Source organism: Filicampus tigris, chromosome 15, assembly GCF_054856515.1.
Source record: "Filicampus tigris isolate MCC_2025a chromosome 15, RoL_Ftig_1.0, whole genome shotgun sequence".
NCBI lineage: Eukaryota > Metazoa > Chordata > Actinopteri > Syngnathiformes > Syngnathidae > Filicampus > Filicampus tigris.
Genome location: NC_141231.1, coordinates 9,199,830 through 9,217,011, shown reverse-complemented (window position 1 = coordinate 9,217,011; position 17,182 = coordinate 9,199,830). Strand labels below are relative to the sequence as shown.

The 17,182-nt window shown below is 42.0% G+C and overlaps 2 protein-coding genes across 5 annotated transcripts in view; one reads left to right on the top strand and one right to left on the bottom strand.

Moving 5' to 3' along the window:
* The window catches only part of gnaz (guanine nucleotide binding protein (G protein), alpha z polypeptide), a 31,994-nt gene extending 31,738 nt beyond the window's left edge, over positions 1 to 256 (bottom strand). Inside the window, exon 1 of the mRNA XM_086052814.1 lies at positions 11 to 256. The gene's annotated coding sequence lies outside the window, so the exon portion shown is untranslated. The remainder of the gene's footprint in view (positions 1 to 10) is intronic.
* sppl3 (signal peptide peptidase 3) overlaps positions 1 to 17,182 on the top strand; it is an 83,591-nt gene that overhangs the window by 35,576 nt on the left and 30,833 nt on the right. The window contains exon 1 of one of the 4 annotated variants that reach the window (XM_086052809.1): positions 16,090 to 16,918. The exons of the other annotated variants lie outside the window; for them this stretch is intronic. Within the exon in view, the coding sequence (XP_085908935.1) occupies positions 16,893 to 16,918 (26 nt within the window). The 5' untranslated portion in view covers positions 16,090 to 16,892. Of the gene's footprint in view, positions 1 to 16,089; positions 16,919 to 17,182 lie in introns of those variants that run through there. 4 annotated transcript variants of the gene reach the window in all.

Here is a 17,182-nt window from a genome sequence, read left to right as displayed (position 1 = left end):
TTAGCCTTACCGTGTTCACAAGCCAGCATCCATTTACAAAGGATACTGCAGATGAGCCCTTGCGCGCAGAGAACGCCTCTGAGCAATCCACCCTTTTAGTCACACGTCTTCATTTTCATGTTTTCCTCATACTCCCCATTATACACGCGCGCACACGTACTTGTCTATCTTTAATTTGCCTTTTACACGTCTGTATCCTCTCTCGTTTGCTCCAAGGCAGTTGAGACACTGCAGCGATGGGGGTGGAGGGCGTGTATATGTGTGTGTGTGTGTGCGTCTGTGTGTGTGTGTGTGTGTGTGTGTTTGTATGTGTGTGTCAGAGACAGAGAGGGAGTGCAGGACAGAAATGGAGGGAGGAGTCAGCAGCAGGGATAGAAAGCGCACAAGGGAGAGAAGGGGGAAATGGCCAGGATTAAATCATGAGACTAACAGAATGAAAAAAAAGAAGAGAAAATGGAGTAACCAGGGAATCTTTATTTCATGCTATGGTGATGAAAAAAATGGATCATCTAGTAAGGAGCTTGAGACCTGTTTTGAATGGAGTTGTTAGTGTACGTGTGTGTCTTTACGTTTAAGGCTGGCATCACTTGTCATTTCATTAATGATGGAAAAAACATACTAGCGAGAGAGAGTGAGAGAGAGAGGGAGGGAGCGAGGGAGGGAGGGAGGGGAGTAATGACGACAGCACAATGGGAGGAGGTTTGGACAATGGTGTAATGTGCTGTTTCCGTGCCAACTGTCTCTGTGACAGTAGGGCCGCTTCGTTTATTGCCATTGGTCAAGAGCAGGAATTGACAGAAGCACGAGCAAATGAGACAGTGTTCCACAGGGTGTGAATGGGCTGCTCTTCTTTTTTTTTTTTTTTTTTTTTTTCTTCTTACATGGGCTTCCTCCACATCTTGTTTAACCTCTCGGAAGCAAACAGCGATTTGCTGCGCACAAATGTAAATGTGTGTTGTAAATTTTTCAATTGTGAAATCATGCCGACTCCTTGTGTCCAGTGGGAGGAGGGGAGGGAGGGAAAACTCCCAGCGTGGGCTTGCTGAGGGTGTGTGGTGTAATATAATGTCATGGACACCAAGCCCAGTGTCCCAAGTTGTGGGATAAATCGGCAATGCAAGAGCACATCTGATCACGAGCTCACTGAACTGATAGATAGACTTTTTAATTCATATATTAGCTGTCAGCCAGGTGGTGTGTTGTCCCCATTCTCTTTGTCTTTTATATACAGTTGAAACAATTGTATTATATTGTATAAAAAGACCTGCTTTTTTTTTCGTACTATGACATGGTCACTTTGTTTTGTTTTGTTCGATTAGGATTGTAATATTTAAAATTATATTTACAACTATAAGGTGTAGTGGTACACTTGCCTGAGTTGTGTGCGGGCCGTGTGGGATCCGTTCCCGCTTGGTGACGGTGTCTATGTGTGCCTTGCGATTGGCTGGCACCACGGCAGCTCGAGTGGAGGCGAGCTTCCATGCTATTGCTACGCAGTTTCGGCGGCAGGAGCACATGGCTGCGTGCCATGCGCGCAAACTTTTTTTTTTTTTTAATCGGGCGTACTTTGTTCGTAGCTCTTCCACGCGGCTAACTAGAAATCGAAACATAGCACCGACATTCTAAAATCTGAACGGTTCCGGGTTTTCGGTGCCCATCCCTAGTCCACAGTGGAATTACTCCTGGACTGACATAAGATGAAAGGCTAGGAAGAAGCCATTACTCCAAAAGCCAGTTTCTAAATGCACACAAGGACAAAGACCTTCATTTTTGGAGTCGTCCAGTGGTCTGCTGAAACTAAAATTGACCTGTTTGGCCATTGGCATCGTTACGTCTTGAGGAAAAAGAAGCAGGCTTGCCAGCCTGAGAATACCATCCCAACTGAAATATGGCAGCCGCGTTATCATGCTGTAGGGTTATTTTGCAGCTTGTATATTCTAACATTAGAGCTAAGACTCGCACCCAAAATGCCTGTTCCCTAAAATTGTGTTGATGGCAGCGAACAAGTTCCGGTTGGATTCGAAACGTCCACTTCCAACTATGGAAAGATTTTTCTTTTTAGTTTAAAACAACACACATCACACACTGCTGTCAACACGATTAGAGAATGGGGATTTTGAACGTGAGTCAGAGATCGACTTTTTCTTCGTCTTAGTTTTTGTCTGATAAATATCCCCCAAAACTGTGATTTATAGTCCAGTGCTACTTACTGTTTGTTTTTTTTCATCTTCAATGCATTTTTGACTGGTCTGACTTAAACTCTGGAGTGATTTATAGTCCAAAAACTACGGTAAAAAGAAACCATTTTGGTAATCGTAATCGACCAAGAACAGGAAAAGTTTAGTCTGATTTCATGTCAGACATTGTGATATCTTTTTATATAGTGTATGTAAATGCCAGAGATGGGCATTCCATCTCCGGGACAAAACAGTCCGTCCGTCTGTCCCGAAGGGTGAGAAGTTTTTAAAAAGAATGGACTAAGCAAGGACAGAAGTGGGTTTTCACCCATCCCTGTAATCGTCCCTCATTGGGTCAAGAACTGACTGACGTGTTGGGTTCTTTTAAAAAGAAAGACCACTGTTCTCTTCTGCGATACCACAGAGCCGCCTTTATTAACTGCCTGCACAACACAAGTGCGTTCCCAGCAGAGATGGGAAATTCAGGTTCAGAAAGTAAAAACATTGCCACAGTTTGTCTTGAACCACAGGTGCCTCTAATCAACTAAACTCGTTTACCAATAATTATTTTATTGCAAAATAACACAATAAAAACTGAAAACTTATTGCATTATAACGCAAAAGCTTTGCAATAAAACGCAATAGTATTATAATGCAATCTTAAATATTCCCGTGACATCCCCTGGCAGGCTCCGTAATCCGGTGAACGACGGTGGTTTTGTTGGCAGCTAAATGCTATCTTGATTAATCTTGGTTAAAAAGTTGTAAACAATTCAATCCACTCACGGTACTCCCAGTTGGTAAGTGGATATAAATAGGAAATTAGCTAGCTAATGAGCTTCAACTAATGTTTATGAATTATGAAACCTCTGCCGTTAGCATCTCTGCCATGGCGTCATGCACAGATGCTTTTTTTTTTTTTGACGGCGGGCGGGACACCCTGACAGATTGTAAAGATGGAAGCACTTTAAACGGATGAGGACGGACGGGGTTGGAGGACAATTATTCTTAGGAATAAGGATGGAGGGACGATGACGGAAGGGTGCCCAGATCGCGGACAGAAGACGGAGGACGGATGCACAATAGGGTAAAGTGCCCATCCCTGGTAAATGCCTTGTTTCAACTGTAAATTAAGAATTATTCACTCTGTGTCAAACTGATGCTTGTTGTGAAGTGAGTTGAGTTCACTGCCACTGTACACCACTCATATCTCCAGTTTTTGCTCACCCATCAAAGCGATTGGCCAAACAATGGCCCGTGTCACGAAAAACTTTTAAGTTGGGTCACTCGTATTTCAAGGCACCACCATGTATGGTTTTTGTGACATTTGTGTTCGGTGTTGTGCTGTGAGATTTTTCTCATGTACCTTGGCTCATTAAAGATTGTGAAACGCTGACCTAATTAGGTCCAATACAAGAGCTGTATTCAATATTCTGCTTATCTGAACATGGTGGGTTTTGTGACATTGTCACAGATTTATTCATTTAACAACATGATTGTGGTTGCAGTTTTTAGAGTACAAGTGTTCCTTATTCATCATCCCTCATGTTGAAAAATAGTTGGAAAACATTTGAAGCAGCTGTCAGAATGATGCATTGCACTTCTAAATCACTGCTAACAGTCGTTAAAATAGCATGCGTTTGGTAATTATATTCAGAATTTAAAAGATATCACAGTTGTCGTAATATAAGCTACCTGACGGTCTGTTGTCAAAATGCACAAATGATAAAGAAATACAGTTCAATTAATATCCATTTGTCACGGTGGTTCAAACCGCATTGAGTGGGTGTTTTTTTCTCATTGCAACAATGCAAGTGCCTATTCAGTGTTGCCAATTTAGCAACACGGTTGCTATATCAAGCGACTTTTCCACCCCCTCTGGTGACTTTTTAATTGATGAGCAACAGATCTAGTGACTTTTATGGTGTTATTGGCGACTTTGAGACTCCAAGACTCCCTCCAGAACCGATGTTGAGATTGCTAATTGTGTCAAAAATACATATCGTAGCTGTGCTGCAAAAAATACTCATGTCTAATTTTGTCGTCTTATTTTTAATTTTCACATTAATGGGATGTCTGTAACGCAGAAATCCCAAATATTAAAGAAATGGACATAGGTGTATTTCACAGGACAACGACAACATGCTATTGTGTGGACCAGGTTAACAGAATTAAGTCTCCATTTTTTTTTTTTTTTTTTCATTTTTCATTGAATGTACTATTGACTTTCTGTGTGGAATTTGCATTTTCTTCCTGCACTTGTATGGGTTTTCTCATCTACAGCGACAGCTTTATCCCACATTCCAGAAACATACAGTACATTACATTAAATTAGTTAGTAGATGCCAATTGGTCAGTAGGTGCACCTTTGAGGGTGGCTGTTCGTTTGTCTGTACTGTATGTGCCCTGTGATTAACTGGAAACCAGTCCGTGGTGTACCCTGCCACTCGTCCCATAGTTAGCTGGAATAGGCTCCAGCTGACATGCAATGAGGACAGCATTAATGAATCTGTCTTTGAGTTGCATTACCGTCATACACAGGGCTGGAGTGTGAATATTGTCTGACATGGAATGACTATTTATTTATTCATTCATTTATTTGATTTTTTTTTTTTTTTTAGCAGAGTCATGTTGGTTTGTGCCTATACTAAGTGCCATTTTCTAAAGCGTAAATGTTAATCCAGCTCTTATATTGGATGGCATGAGAATGTGCAGGTGTACCAAATGCTGTGGCCAATGTGTGGGAGATTAGTCTTAGACCCACTCATCACTCTACACAATAATACTGAACAATGTGAAAATCATTTAGATGCGGCCTTTCGACCGATTTTATTGCTTTACTGGTAATTGGAGGCAGCTGCTCATTACTTTCTCTCATATTCTTTTCCAAATGGTCTCTTATTTGGTGACCATAATATAGAACGTCCTCTGCTTAATCTTGTTGACTATGGTAATTCTCTCTTTCCCTTCTCACGTCGCATTCCCTTGTTCTCCTCCCAGTTGAACCTTATCGCTGCTCGCCTGTTGGATTTGCTACTCATTTCGAGATTTCCCAATTTAATGTCATTTTATCATGGCAAGACTTAAAGCATATGAGCTACAAGGTCTCCTTAACAGGATTTTGAATGCCCATCCACCCATTCAAAATTAACTACAATGTCCCATTTATTGTACAGTATTGTATTTGTATTGTGTTATGCTTAAGAAATTATTTGGGACCCTTTTGTACATCCTTACACTGACATGCCCTAGTCTTGCATTTCTTTCCCAAGATGTTCTCTGCCAGTGCCTCATGACCCCTCTCTGTCTCCGCCAACATTTTCACTCTCCATCACCATCACTATCCTTTTTTTTTTTTTTTTTTTTTTGTCTCTCCCGGATTGTCTGTGTGCCCCTCCCAGCTTCCTGTCTCCCTAATCCTTAATCCTGTGGAAATCGGTCAGGCAGAATGAGCCAGCTTTGATCAGGCCCTCATATCAGGCATGCTAACAGTGTCTGTACACTCGGATCCCACAGAACCCTGGAGCCGACAGGTGGGGGGGTGGGAGAGTCTTCAAAGAGGTGTGGACCCCCCTGGCACTGTATAGGCATTAGGGTTATGCCACAGCTAACCTTCCCCAAAATCTAAGTCTCTGTCTAGTGATCCACCAGGCCTTCATTTTTCATGACTTAACAGCAGTTATATGTGATAATTTGCTTACATTGCTTACACAAGTGGGGTCAAATTGTTGAAATATCTCCCAGTATGATGCAGTGGGCTGCTACATCAGTGCAAACTATTTCTACCATATTAAACATATTGGTAAACTAATACCTTTCTGCTTTTGACAGTCAAAACTGAGCATTACACTGGTCAACAATTTTTTACTACATTTTACATAAACTTTTCTAGATTAATTTTTTGCACTGATTTCGAATCTGCCCTTGTTTTTTTTCTGTTGCACCTTAGGTATTCAAAAAAATAATAATATACTGTTAAAATAATAAATTATGTATACACGGCTTTCAGTACCATGATGGCTTGAAGACTACGGTGGCTTCAACGGAGCTCAGAACATGGGAACAAAAGAACATGGGCAGCAATAAAAACAATACAAGCATTTTCCATTCATGGAGGCAGCAGTTTATACACTACTCCGTGTATGTCACTTGACAGATTTAAATATGGCAAATATAGATTTTATTTGATTTTATATTTATTTATATGATCTCATCAATGATGAGGCGTGCGTAATGTTGTGGCCGCCGAATGCAACTTTAAAACAACCGGTCCCTGGCAGAGGTTAAAAAGAAAGGTAGCGAAATGGCAAGCACTGCAAACACGAGCCAAAGATGTGCATCAATTGATGCAAGGTAAACATGACCGTGAATGGATCTGTTCACAGCACACTTAATTTAATTAGAGATATACAGCAAGTTAAAATTAAGTGCAGTCTGAATTATTTATCGGTGCAGTCTATGAACTTTATAGTGCACCGTATGCAGACATGCACAGTATTTTTTTTATTGAATGTACATCTGTCTCAATTGTTTTAAATAGATCAGGCAGGTGTGGTCTGAATTCTCATGGCTACTTCTACAGTAACGTCTAGGGGCCCTATTTTTGTAGAAAGGCGCACATGAGCTCGGCGTAAAAACTGGTGCATCTTCATTTTCGTCCCGGGGCAAGTCTCGTTTACAGTTTTTGGGAATTTGGCAGACCGCGTTGTGCCATCTTCTATTACACGTCCTCGGTGTACCTGACAATTTGGTGACAGAAAGTAGACAAGACTTTCGACCAGGTGAAACCAGGTCTAAGTTGTGGTGCAGGTGGTGTAATGCGATTTTGGTGGGTTTGATCCAGGCGCTCCTGCTTCTGCATTCTGCTGATGTGTGGTGGGTTTCATCATATTTCATTCATAAATATGATATCAGTGCGCATCGAACCATTTTACTCATCATTGAAATCAATTAATTGAATGCATTATTATTCAAATGATATGAATATTTAAATAAGAATTAATAAAATAATAATTAACATTATCAGAGCTGGGCATTTTACTAAAAATTGAGCATCAGTTATTTCTTCATACGTGTGCAGCATGGGTACCCTTCCATCGTCCGTCATTCGCATTTTTTTCCGGATAGTAGCCGTCTGTAGGCCGGTCTGCGTCTAATTTTAAACGTCCGTCCGTCGACAAGTCCGACTAAACTTTCACTCGCAGTTGTTTTTGTTTGATATTTTTTCTTTGTTTGGCGGCATGTCTGTCTGTGTGGCGCCTGCGTGTAAGATTACGTTCTCCACGCCGATTGGCTGTCACCTACCACGGACGGACTGGGACCACGTGGATCATTTAAATATGCAGACAGGAACTCTGTGGCGGTTAAACGATGCCCTGCTCTGGAGAGCGGTCCATGTTGCAAAAAAATAAAAATAAAAAATTGGGGACTAGACCATTTTCCTTGATAACTGTGCCAAGTAAGCTAGCTGATCACTGGGTCTCATACAGCAAATTAAAGGTGGGCAATTAATTTTTCGAATGAGCCATGCAACTCAATTGTGAATTTAATGTGTTTTTATAAAACAGTAATTGTATTGTTTTAATAAGCTGCAATTCGCCCTGGTATACTGTATAGTATGTTGTTGTAAGTATGAAATAAAAACTGAAAACTGGGGGGGGGGAAAAAAAGTTTATTCAGTTGTGATTAAAATGACATACTGTATATACCAAAACAGATGTGCCATAAGTTTTTAAGTTCATCCATGAGGTCGTTGGGTCCAGGGAAAAAATCATCACCTCTGGTGCTCACTTGAGAAGCATGCCAAAATTGTTATGTGCACCCCTGCTTATAAATGTACTTTGTGCAGACCATCTTCTGCATGGAGTTCAGCGAGTTTGTTTCTACTTCTGCAATCTAAAAAAGTAGAACTCACGCCTCAATTGTGCTGAATTTATAGGAAATGAGAGGAGTCGCTTCGATTGGCCGGGAATCAAGTGTTCATTCTCACAACGGGGCAAACGGCCATTTTAACTGCGCCCATTACCAAAAATACCAAAAGAAAGAAAACTCCACCCATGCGCAGTTGGACTGCACTTTAAGCTAAACTTGCGCTGGGCATGAAAATAGGGCCCTTGGAGTTCATCTTGCAGAAATATTGAATCCTAAACACAGATCATCAAGGTCACAAAAACATACACAAGCGTTAGTGTTTATGTCAAAGCAATCAAGTGTGTCAAGCCCTTATTTTAGTTGATAGTGAAGCAGGGTACGCAGATACCTGTTTTTTTTGTTTTTTTTTTACATCATAACCGACTTTTGGAACGTGAGAGTGTGAGAGGTAGCACAGCGCCACAGGGCAACCGGACTACCGCAAAATACAAAAGAGAAGGGAGTAATAGTCGTAGTAGTAGTAGTGGTAGTAGAAAAACGAAAAGCGGGGCTAACTGTTAGCTTATCTGGTACTACATTGCATTTTTATGCAGATACTTTTTTTTTTTTGGTAAATTAGGAGTTAATTGACTCAAATTCGACCCTATTACGGGTAAAAGTGTGGTAAGACTACCACTCCACTTTCACTTTAAATAAGAACTCAGTGACCAGGACAGAAAGCAACAGCAACTGATTCATAATTTCATAAGTGGCCACATACATGCCCAATTGTTTTCAGCTCTCTCTAATGGGTAATTCACAGAAGACATGAGCATGAAACACTTTCCTCTGCTCACAGCCACATGATCTGAAGGTTTGGCGCGCAGTCAGAGCTGCAACAATACTGACAGTGTAGTCTGTCTTCCCATTTCATGTGTTCATAAGTGTAATCAGGTGCTTTAAATCAGCCTGAGAAATGAAGCATTTTGTGAGGCCATGTCAAAACAGGACGTGCAGCCTCGGTTATGGGATACCAGGCCTGTTCTTTTTCATCGAAGACAAGCAGATGACTCCTCGGTGATAATATCTCTCTGACCTGAATTTGGATAATGTTAAAGTGAGGTGTGTGTGTTGGTTGTAATAACTGGAACGGCATCACATGCATCAAATATTACATACGGTTCTATGAAGATGTGCACTCGACTCCTCGAGGTGTACATGGCACTTGTCAAGCACGCACTGGTCACATGTTAAATGATGCCATCACATTCTAATAAGAGTGGCTCAAATAATGTTTTAGTTTTCCTGTTCAGGACGTGCAGTCTCCCTCTGCTGCCCGTGGAAAAGAATTACACTTTTAAAGTTTTTTTGTTTGTTTGTTTTTAGTCATGATATGATCATCCTGTAAGACCACAAACCTCAGAAGAACTGATATTTAAGCCCCCAAAACACTTAACTGACAAATTCATTCATTATACAGTGATAAACACTTATACACTGTCCAAATGTAGTATGGCTTGTGGCAAACCTTATACAACCCCTTTATAGCAGATAAAGGCTCCTCACACTATGACTTAACTTTTAAAAATCAGTTAAACTATTAAAGATCAATGCATGTACCCCTATTTACATTAACAAATAGTAAAGGTCTAAAACCGGTATTTCAGAACTTAAGGCCATGATGTGCTCTGTGATTTATTTGTGATTGTGTTGTTCCACAGGTCTCGTTCAGTTGTTATGAAAGTGTTGTACATATATATATATATATATATATATATATATATATATATATATATATATATATATATATATATATATATATATATATATATATATATATATATATATATATATATATATATATATATATATATATATGTGTGTGTATGTATATATATTGTGTGTGTGTGTGTGTGTGTGTTTTAAAACTGTACCGGTAACTGTACCGGTAAGCAGAATTCTAATTGTAGTGTGTAGTGTAAAGTAGAACTGGGTATTCCGCTATCTGACAGACCAGGTCCATCTACCTGCCTATGATCGACGCCCATTTTGTAGGCGATAAACGATATCAAAGGAAGAGTTGGACTAAGCATAATCGAAAGCCCATTTTTTCCGTCTATGTAATCGTCTATCGTTTAGGGCACCCTAACAGCACTCCACAGCTCCTTCAGTGACAGACTGTTACACCCTCGCTGTGCAAAGGAGAGATTCCGCCGTTCCTTCTTGCCTGCTGCTGTCAGACTCTTTAACAAGAACATTGTGTAGTCTCTACAAACTGGCGGACATTAGTGCAATTGTGCAGTCCTGCACCTGAGCTCATATCGTGCAATACCCAACATTCCCCACTACTGTAATACCATGCAATACTCAACATTCCCCACAACTGTTAGTCTAGTTTTATTTTTCATCCAATGCTGTTCCTTACATTTCACTACAGCACTGCAGCACTGTCACTTACTAAGAGTATTTTTCCTCTGTACTATGTACAGGCTAAAATGAGTGTTCCTCATACTTTTTATGTAGATGTATGTTGGTGTGTATATACATGTGTATATACACATGTTACTGCGTGTATTTACATAGGTTTGATCCTGAATGTTTGCCGTTAATGTTATACATTAATGGCTACATTATGCCGCCATCCCTGTATGACCTATATCTTTGCTGCTGTAACACTGAACATTTCCCCACTGTGGGATCAATAAAGGCCTTCTTATCTTAACTTATCTTATCGTTTATTTTTGCAGTGAGGGTTTCATGTCTGCGGCAAGACTTACGTTTCCTGTTGGCCGCGGCCGAGGGTCAAAGGTCCATGACAGGTTCAAAAAGGTCCTAGCAGGTGCTAAAAGGAGACACATTTAGTCCGGCCGTGGTGAGGCCATACCACGGCGAATCTTTCGTTTCATATATCGTGGTAGTTTGTCGGAAACGCTAGGAGAAGCCCGTTTAAAATGATAGGCGGACCAGCTTATAGGTGATTACTATTTTGTCCGGCCGGACAAAATGGCAGATAGACGGACAGCGGAAGGGTACCCCAGCTTTAGGCGGAAGGCGATAAACGGACCTCAGGTTTTTAGTAAAATGCCCAGCTCTGGTGTAAAGTGTAAAAACAAGTCCCATAAAATGTGTTTGTGCAAGTGTTTGCTGTGGAAGTGGTTGCAAAAGTGGAATCCAAAAATAAACATATTAATGGAATGTCCCGTTATGGTAAGGTTCTAACTTAAAATAATGTTAATCATTGAAGTGTTTGCCTTTTTGCTGCTGATATGTAAAGACTGACATCTTGTGGTCAAATGTGAACACAAAGCCTGGCATGGCTTACTTCTGAGTGTGACGTATGTATCATTCACCAATTTTCTATTGAGTTTGTCCTCGTTCGGGTTGCTGGTGAACTGCAGTCTATCAGCTGTACACCATGGACTAGTTACCACGAGTCACCACTCTGTCATAGCCTTTGGCACATGTAGACAAAAAAAAAAAAAAAAAACATTCACAATCACACTTGCGGTCCTCAAGAGCCCCTATCCAGCCTGTTTTAGGTTTACCCCTACGGCAACACACCATTTTCAAATGGTCCTGCTCACAAAAGTGTTAAAATGAGTAATGTATGAGTATTTCTCTTTGCTTTCAACACTTCAAATCTTTTCAGCAACTTCAGAATTAACCATAGTTATTAAGTTATTATTAATTGCTGTATTTTTTGTTTTAGGTCTTATGCCTTTTTTTCATAGCTAACCCTGTTTTTTTTTTAATTGGATGAAAATTTTGTATTTTATATTCCCCCCATAAAACGTCTTTCTACCGTTGGGGGGTACTTTCATCACAACGGATAGAGACCTGTGGAACAACACAATCACAAATAAATCACAAACAGAGCACATCATGGCCTTAAGTTCTGAAATAGCGGTTTTAGACCTTTACTATTTGTTAATGTAAATTGGGGTACATACACTATTGCTGGCAGACTAATCATCCAGTAACAAGAGTTTTTCCTCATAAAGGCTGTTGTTGAGTATAATTTGGGGAAAGCTTCTCATAAACCTCACTTGGCCCTTAAAGCGGAAGTCAACCCAAACATGTTTTTCAAGAGTATGTTCCCATCAGGCCCACTAGTTGAAACACGGCATTCTGATTAATTTTGTGTTTGTGGAATATAAATTAAGGAGCAAAATGCACTCCTTTTTAGCCAACTCCGGGGGCGGCCATTTTGTCTTCTGTCGACTGAAAATGACATCAGAACTGCTTACAATGACCAATCACGGCTGACCTGTTTTCTGAATCAGAGCCGTGATTGGTCGTTGTGAGCAGTTGTGATGTCATTTTCAGTCGACAGAAGACAAAATGGCCGCCCCCAGAGATGTTTTAAAACGAGTGGATTAACACTTATTCCACAAACGCAATATTTACCAGAATGTCTTTTTTCAACTAGTGGGCCTGCTGGGAACATATTCTTGAAAAAAATACGTGTGGGTTGACTTGCGCTTTAAGGTTAGTTCATCTTGTGTGTCTGCTGAATGGATGTGGCTCTGTTTCTGAGGACAGATTGAGCATAATCTGGAAGAAAAGCAGCTCTCTGCAGACGTCTGTAATCCTTGCACTCTTTGGTCATAGAGGGAATCCCGCTGACCTCCCTCTAAACCCCAACGCAATCCCCACCGTCAGGAAACAAATCTCAATTTGCCTCCTGGCCGTAAAACAATACAGGCATGTTTTCTTTTGGAAAGCCACAATAGTCATTCCACTGTGTCTAAAACCTCATTCAGATGAAGATTCACCAATGGAAGAACCGGTATATGTTTTTCCTTAAATTTTTCATGAATCAAACTGATCAAGTGTATGTGTTAATGATACTTGACTAGTCGTAATCACCAACTTTCACAATTCATTGTTTCAGGCCATTCTTCATAGTTTCAACAAAGGATTTGACTGTGCTTGATCTGCACTGATTACTGAAAAAAACTTGTTTTAGGCTTTAGGCAGGGATGCAAATTTTTTCAAAATACTATATGTTTGCCAAACAAATAAACAAACAAAAAAACAGCCTAGTATCATAGCTTTGGCATGCATAGCTTGACTGGTAGTCTATACGTAAGAACAAGTTTCATCATGCTGTCCAAGTTAACAATTATCACTTTCAGTGACATGCTGATTTTGATAATACCTCAAATAAAGTTGTCTGTTTAGAAAGCATACTTTGACTGTGTACAAACTCAAACAAGAAATTCATTTGACTACAACCGAACTCATTGGACAATAACTGTGTACAGTCATATACTTAAAGACGTCAACCCAAACATATTTTTTTCAAGAATATGTTCTATGCAGGGCGGCACTGTGGTGGATTGCTTTGCACGTCCGCCTCACAGTTCAGAGGTCGTGGGTTTGATCCCGGTTCCGGCCTCCCTGTGTGGAGTTTGCATGTTCTCCCCGTGCCTGCATGGGTTTTCGCCGGGAACTTCGGTTTCCTCCCACATTCCAAAAACATGCATGGTAAGTTGATTGGACACTCTAAATTGCCACTAGGTGTGATTGTGAGTGCGGTTGTTTGTTTGTCTCTGTGTGCCCTGCGATTGGCTGGCAACCAATTCAGGGTATCCGCCGCCTACTGCCCGAAGACGGCTGGGATAGGCTCCAGCACGCCCGCCACCCTTGTGAGGATAAGCGGTATAGATAATGGAATGATGTTCTATGCAAGCCCACTAGTTGAAACAAGGCATTCTGATAAATATTGCGTTTTTGGAATAAGAGTTAATCCACCCCTTTTTAGCGATCTCTGGGGGCGTTACCTGAGCCCTGAACAGTTGTGATGTCATTTTCAGTGAACAGAAGTGACAAAATGGCCGCCCCACTAAAATGGTGAAAAAAGGGGTGGATTTTGCTGCTTAACTCATGTTCCACAAACACAATATTAATCAAAGTGTCGTGTTTCAACTAGTGGGCCTGCTGGGAACATATTCTTAAAAATATGTCTGGGTTGATTTCCTCTTTAAGCATGAGAAATATGGTTATGCTTGCTAATGTGAGTGAAGACAGTATTCAAGGGTCACTATCTGCATGTTTTAGACGTTTCCCTCCTCCAACACACCTGATTCAAATGATCAGCTCATCAGCAAGCTTTGCAGAAGCCTGATAACGACCCTGATCATTTGAATCAGGTGTGTTGGATGAAGGAAACATCTATAACATGCAGGATAGCAGCCCTCAAGGACCGTATTTGGACACCCCTGGGCTAGTAATATTTAGGCATCTCATTTGTATCGTAATTGTTTCCACTTTCCACTATCTTGCTTTTTTTCCTCTCCTTCCTCTTTTTTCTTCTTTCTTTTCTCACTCCTGGATGAATAGCTCCTCTTCATTATTTTTTATACGATTTGCAGGTTAATAAATTGAATGATACTTTCAAAACGCAATCGCCACTATACTGTAGTAAGCCACTAGATCACAGGTGTCTAACGCCAGTTCTCGAGGGCCTTCATCCTGCATGTTTTAGATGTTCCTCCACCAACACACCTGATTCAAATAATCAGGATGAACAGATACAAATGGTTTGCAGTTAAAAATGTACAACAACAAAAAACAACACACCTGATTCAACTGAACAGGATGAGCTGATCATAGGAATCAGGTGTGTTGGAGGAACTCAGGGAGCTTGTTTCTCTGCCAGTTAAGTAGAAGTACCTGTGGCTAAAGCCAAACTGTGGCAGGGTTTTTAGTTCCTGGACCTAAATTTCCCATCTCTGGTAGCGCCAGCCCCTCCTAGCGTGCTGGCCGGGGTAAGAAGCAAAAGTCAGGTCAAGTCAAGCAAAAGAGACTACATCGATAAGGTGGCAGTTCATAACAGCCACAAGCAGATTAAAGGCACAGAAAAAGTCCATGCCCAGCAGTGACGTAGATACAGCGGCCATTACAATGTCCCAGCCGAAACGCCGTCCACCCAACACACGTCCACATACTTGGTGCCATAGGTACATATGGGCGTGCCATTAGCGGTGTCCATCCCGAGGCCGTGTCTGCCAGCGCCATTGTCTACCAGCTGTGCCAGCAGGATGCTGCGCTGCGCACCGAAGGGAATGGACGGTTTGCAATCGCTGAGGCCGTTGATGGACAGCAGGCGTTCCACCTTCTCCAGGTCAGTTCAAAAACAGGTCAAAGAGCCTCAAAAGGAATAACTTTAGCGCATCGTACTTGCCGATAGCCGGAGGAGCCTACAGCATCGCTCTGGCTGTCCTTGAGGTATCCAATGCTGCCACCACATGGAAGTATTTCGTAACCCATCCATCCATCGTCCGATCCGCTTACATCTTCTGTTATTCCTCTCAGCTGGAACTGGACCTTAATGTGCTGAAACCACAGTCGTGGGTTGTGTTGCTAAGAGTCGGGCAAGTTGACCATAGTGGCGTAGATGCTATTACTGACCTCTGGCATGATTGCTCACGTCACAGTTACCAGCTGTGGCAATACGATTAATGACAAGACGAGGAGATGAGGGCAAGTCAAGTCTATTTTAATCTATATAACTAACTAATACCAACAGAGTCACAAGGAATGCCAGACACAAACCTCACTGAGAAGCCAAAGCCCAAAGACCACCGCTCTCCATCCTCTGGGCGGAAAACAAATCCACAGCTCCTACCAACGCGGTCACAAGGCTCCCAGCGAAGGAAAACAGAAGCTAAACAACAATATTGATCCGCAGGGAAAAGCATAACCCAGTGGCATGCAAGCCAACACACGAGAAAGTTCTGAGAGGCAGTCTTCCGGGTGTCACAGGCACATATACACGCCCTGGGTCACCCGGGGTTCACTCATGATGTATGTTGGTACATATTATCGGCGTGCGAACAGTCCAGAACAGTCCGATCTGATAAATAATGGAATGTAAATCAAATGGAAATAATTAAAAGCACTTTAAGAAAAACAACTGCTGCTGAAACAAAGTAAATAAACATTGAATGCAGTTTACATTCACTCTGCAGATGATGAAATACTGTACCCACCAAAACAAAATAAAAATAGCAAATCGGGAGGGCAATACAATAATTACAAAGAAAGAAATGCGAAACTGAGTCGGCGCCAACTCCATCCGTATTTGCTGTGTTGCTGTAACATTTTTTAAAACTATACATTTTGGTGGGAGCTCGGCTCTTTCCACAATAGTGACATTTTTATGTGTTTCTTCCCAATCCAAATAGCTGTCCAAACCATCCAAATGTGTTGATTTCAACGCGTTCATACCTGTGCTGTAAGTGCAAACGAAGCCTTTTTTTGCGAGGCTTTTGGGTGCACAAAAGCGTTCCAGTGCTCGTCCTACTTGCAAAGCTCTCTCGCGTGCACGCGCAGCAGGGCGAGTGTGCGCGCCCCCGCCGCCTCTAGTATAGACAACAAAGCCTTAACGTCTTCCATAACAGCTAGGGCTGCAGACTCGAGGAGCATCCGAATTTATCCGGGCAACGTCGCGTTGAATATGGATTTACAGTGGGTGTAGCATCGCTGGAGACCGAGCCTTCTCGGCTGGGGGGTGACGGACGGCGGCAGAAAAAAAGAAGCGACGAGCGTAAACAACGATTTGTGTTGCTGTTTTGGTGGGTGCTTTTGTCTCGTCCATCTAACCACAGCAACCCCCATCATTGGAGCCGCTTCAAGTGCACCACATTCGGCTACTGGCACGGCTAGCTGCCGTCGGGATGCAGCACCATGTTGTCACCGACAAGTAGCCGCTAGTGCGACGGACAACGAGGGAAACGCCGAAAGAGCTTCCCACCCCAAGCACCCACACACCCCTCTTGATCGAGCTCCCAACGGGTCGTCGCCGGGGATCCCAATCAGTGCGAGCCACAGTAGCGGAGCCCCACTGTTGTCGGCGATATGGCGGAGCAAGGCTACTCATCTTGGTGAGTGCGTACGGGCTCCGCGCTACCCGCTAGCATTAGCCATCTAGCCTCCTGTGTTGCTCCTGGCAAGTGCCATTCACCAGGGGACGCATTTGGATCCAAACATTTACTTATCTTCCCCCCCGTAGTGAACTATCCTATATTTGCCCCAACTTCGAGAAAACCCATGTCACTCGTTTTAATATTTCTGAGAGCAGCTAAATGAATGTGGTTAGCCGGCCGCGGCTACTGATGCTGCCGTGCTATCGCCATTCAGTTGAGGTC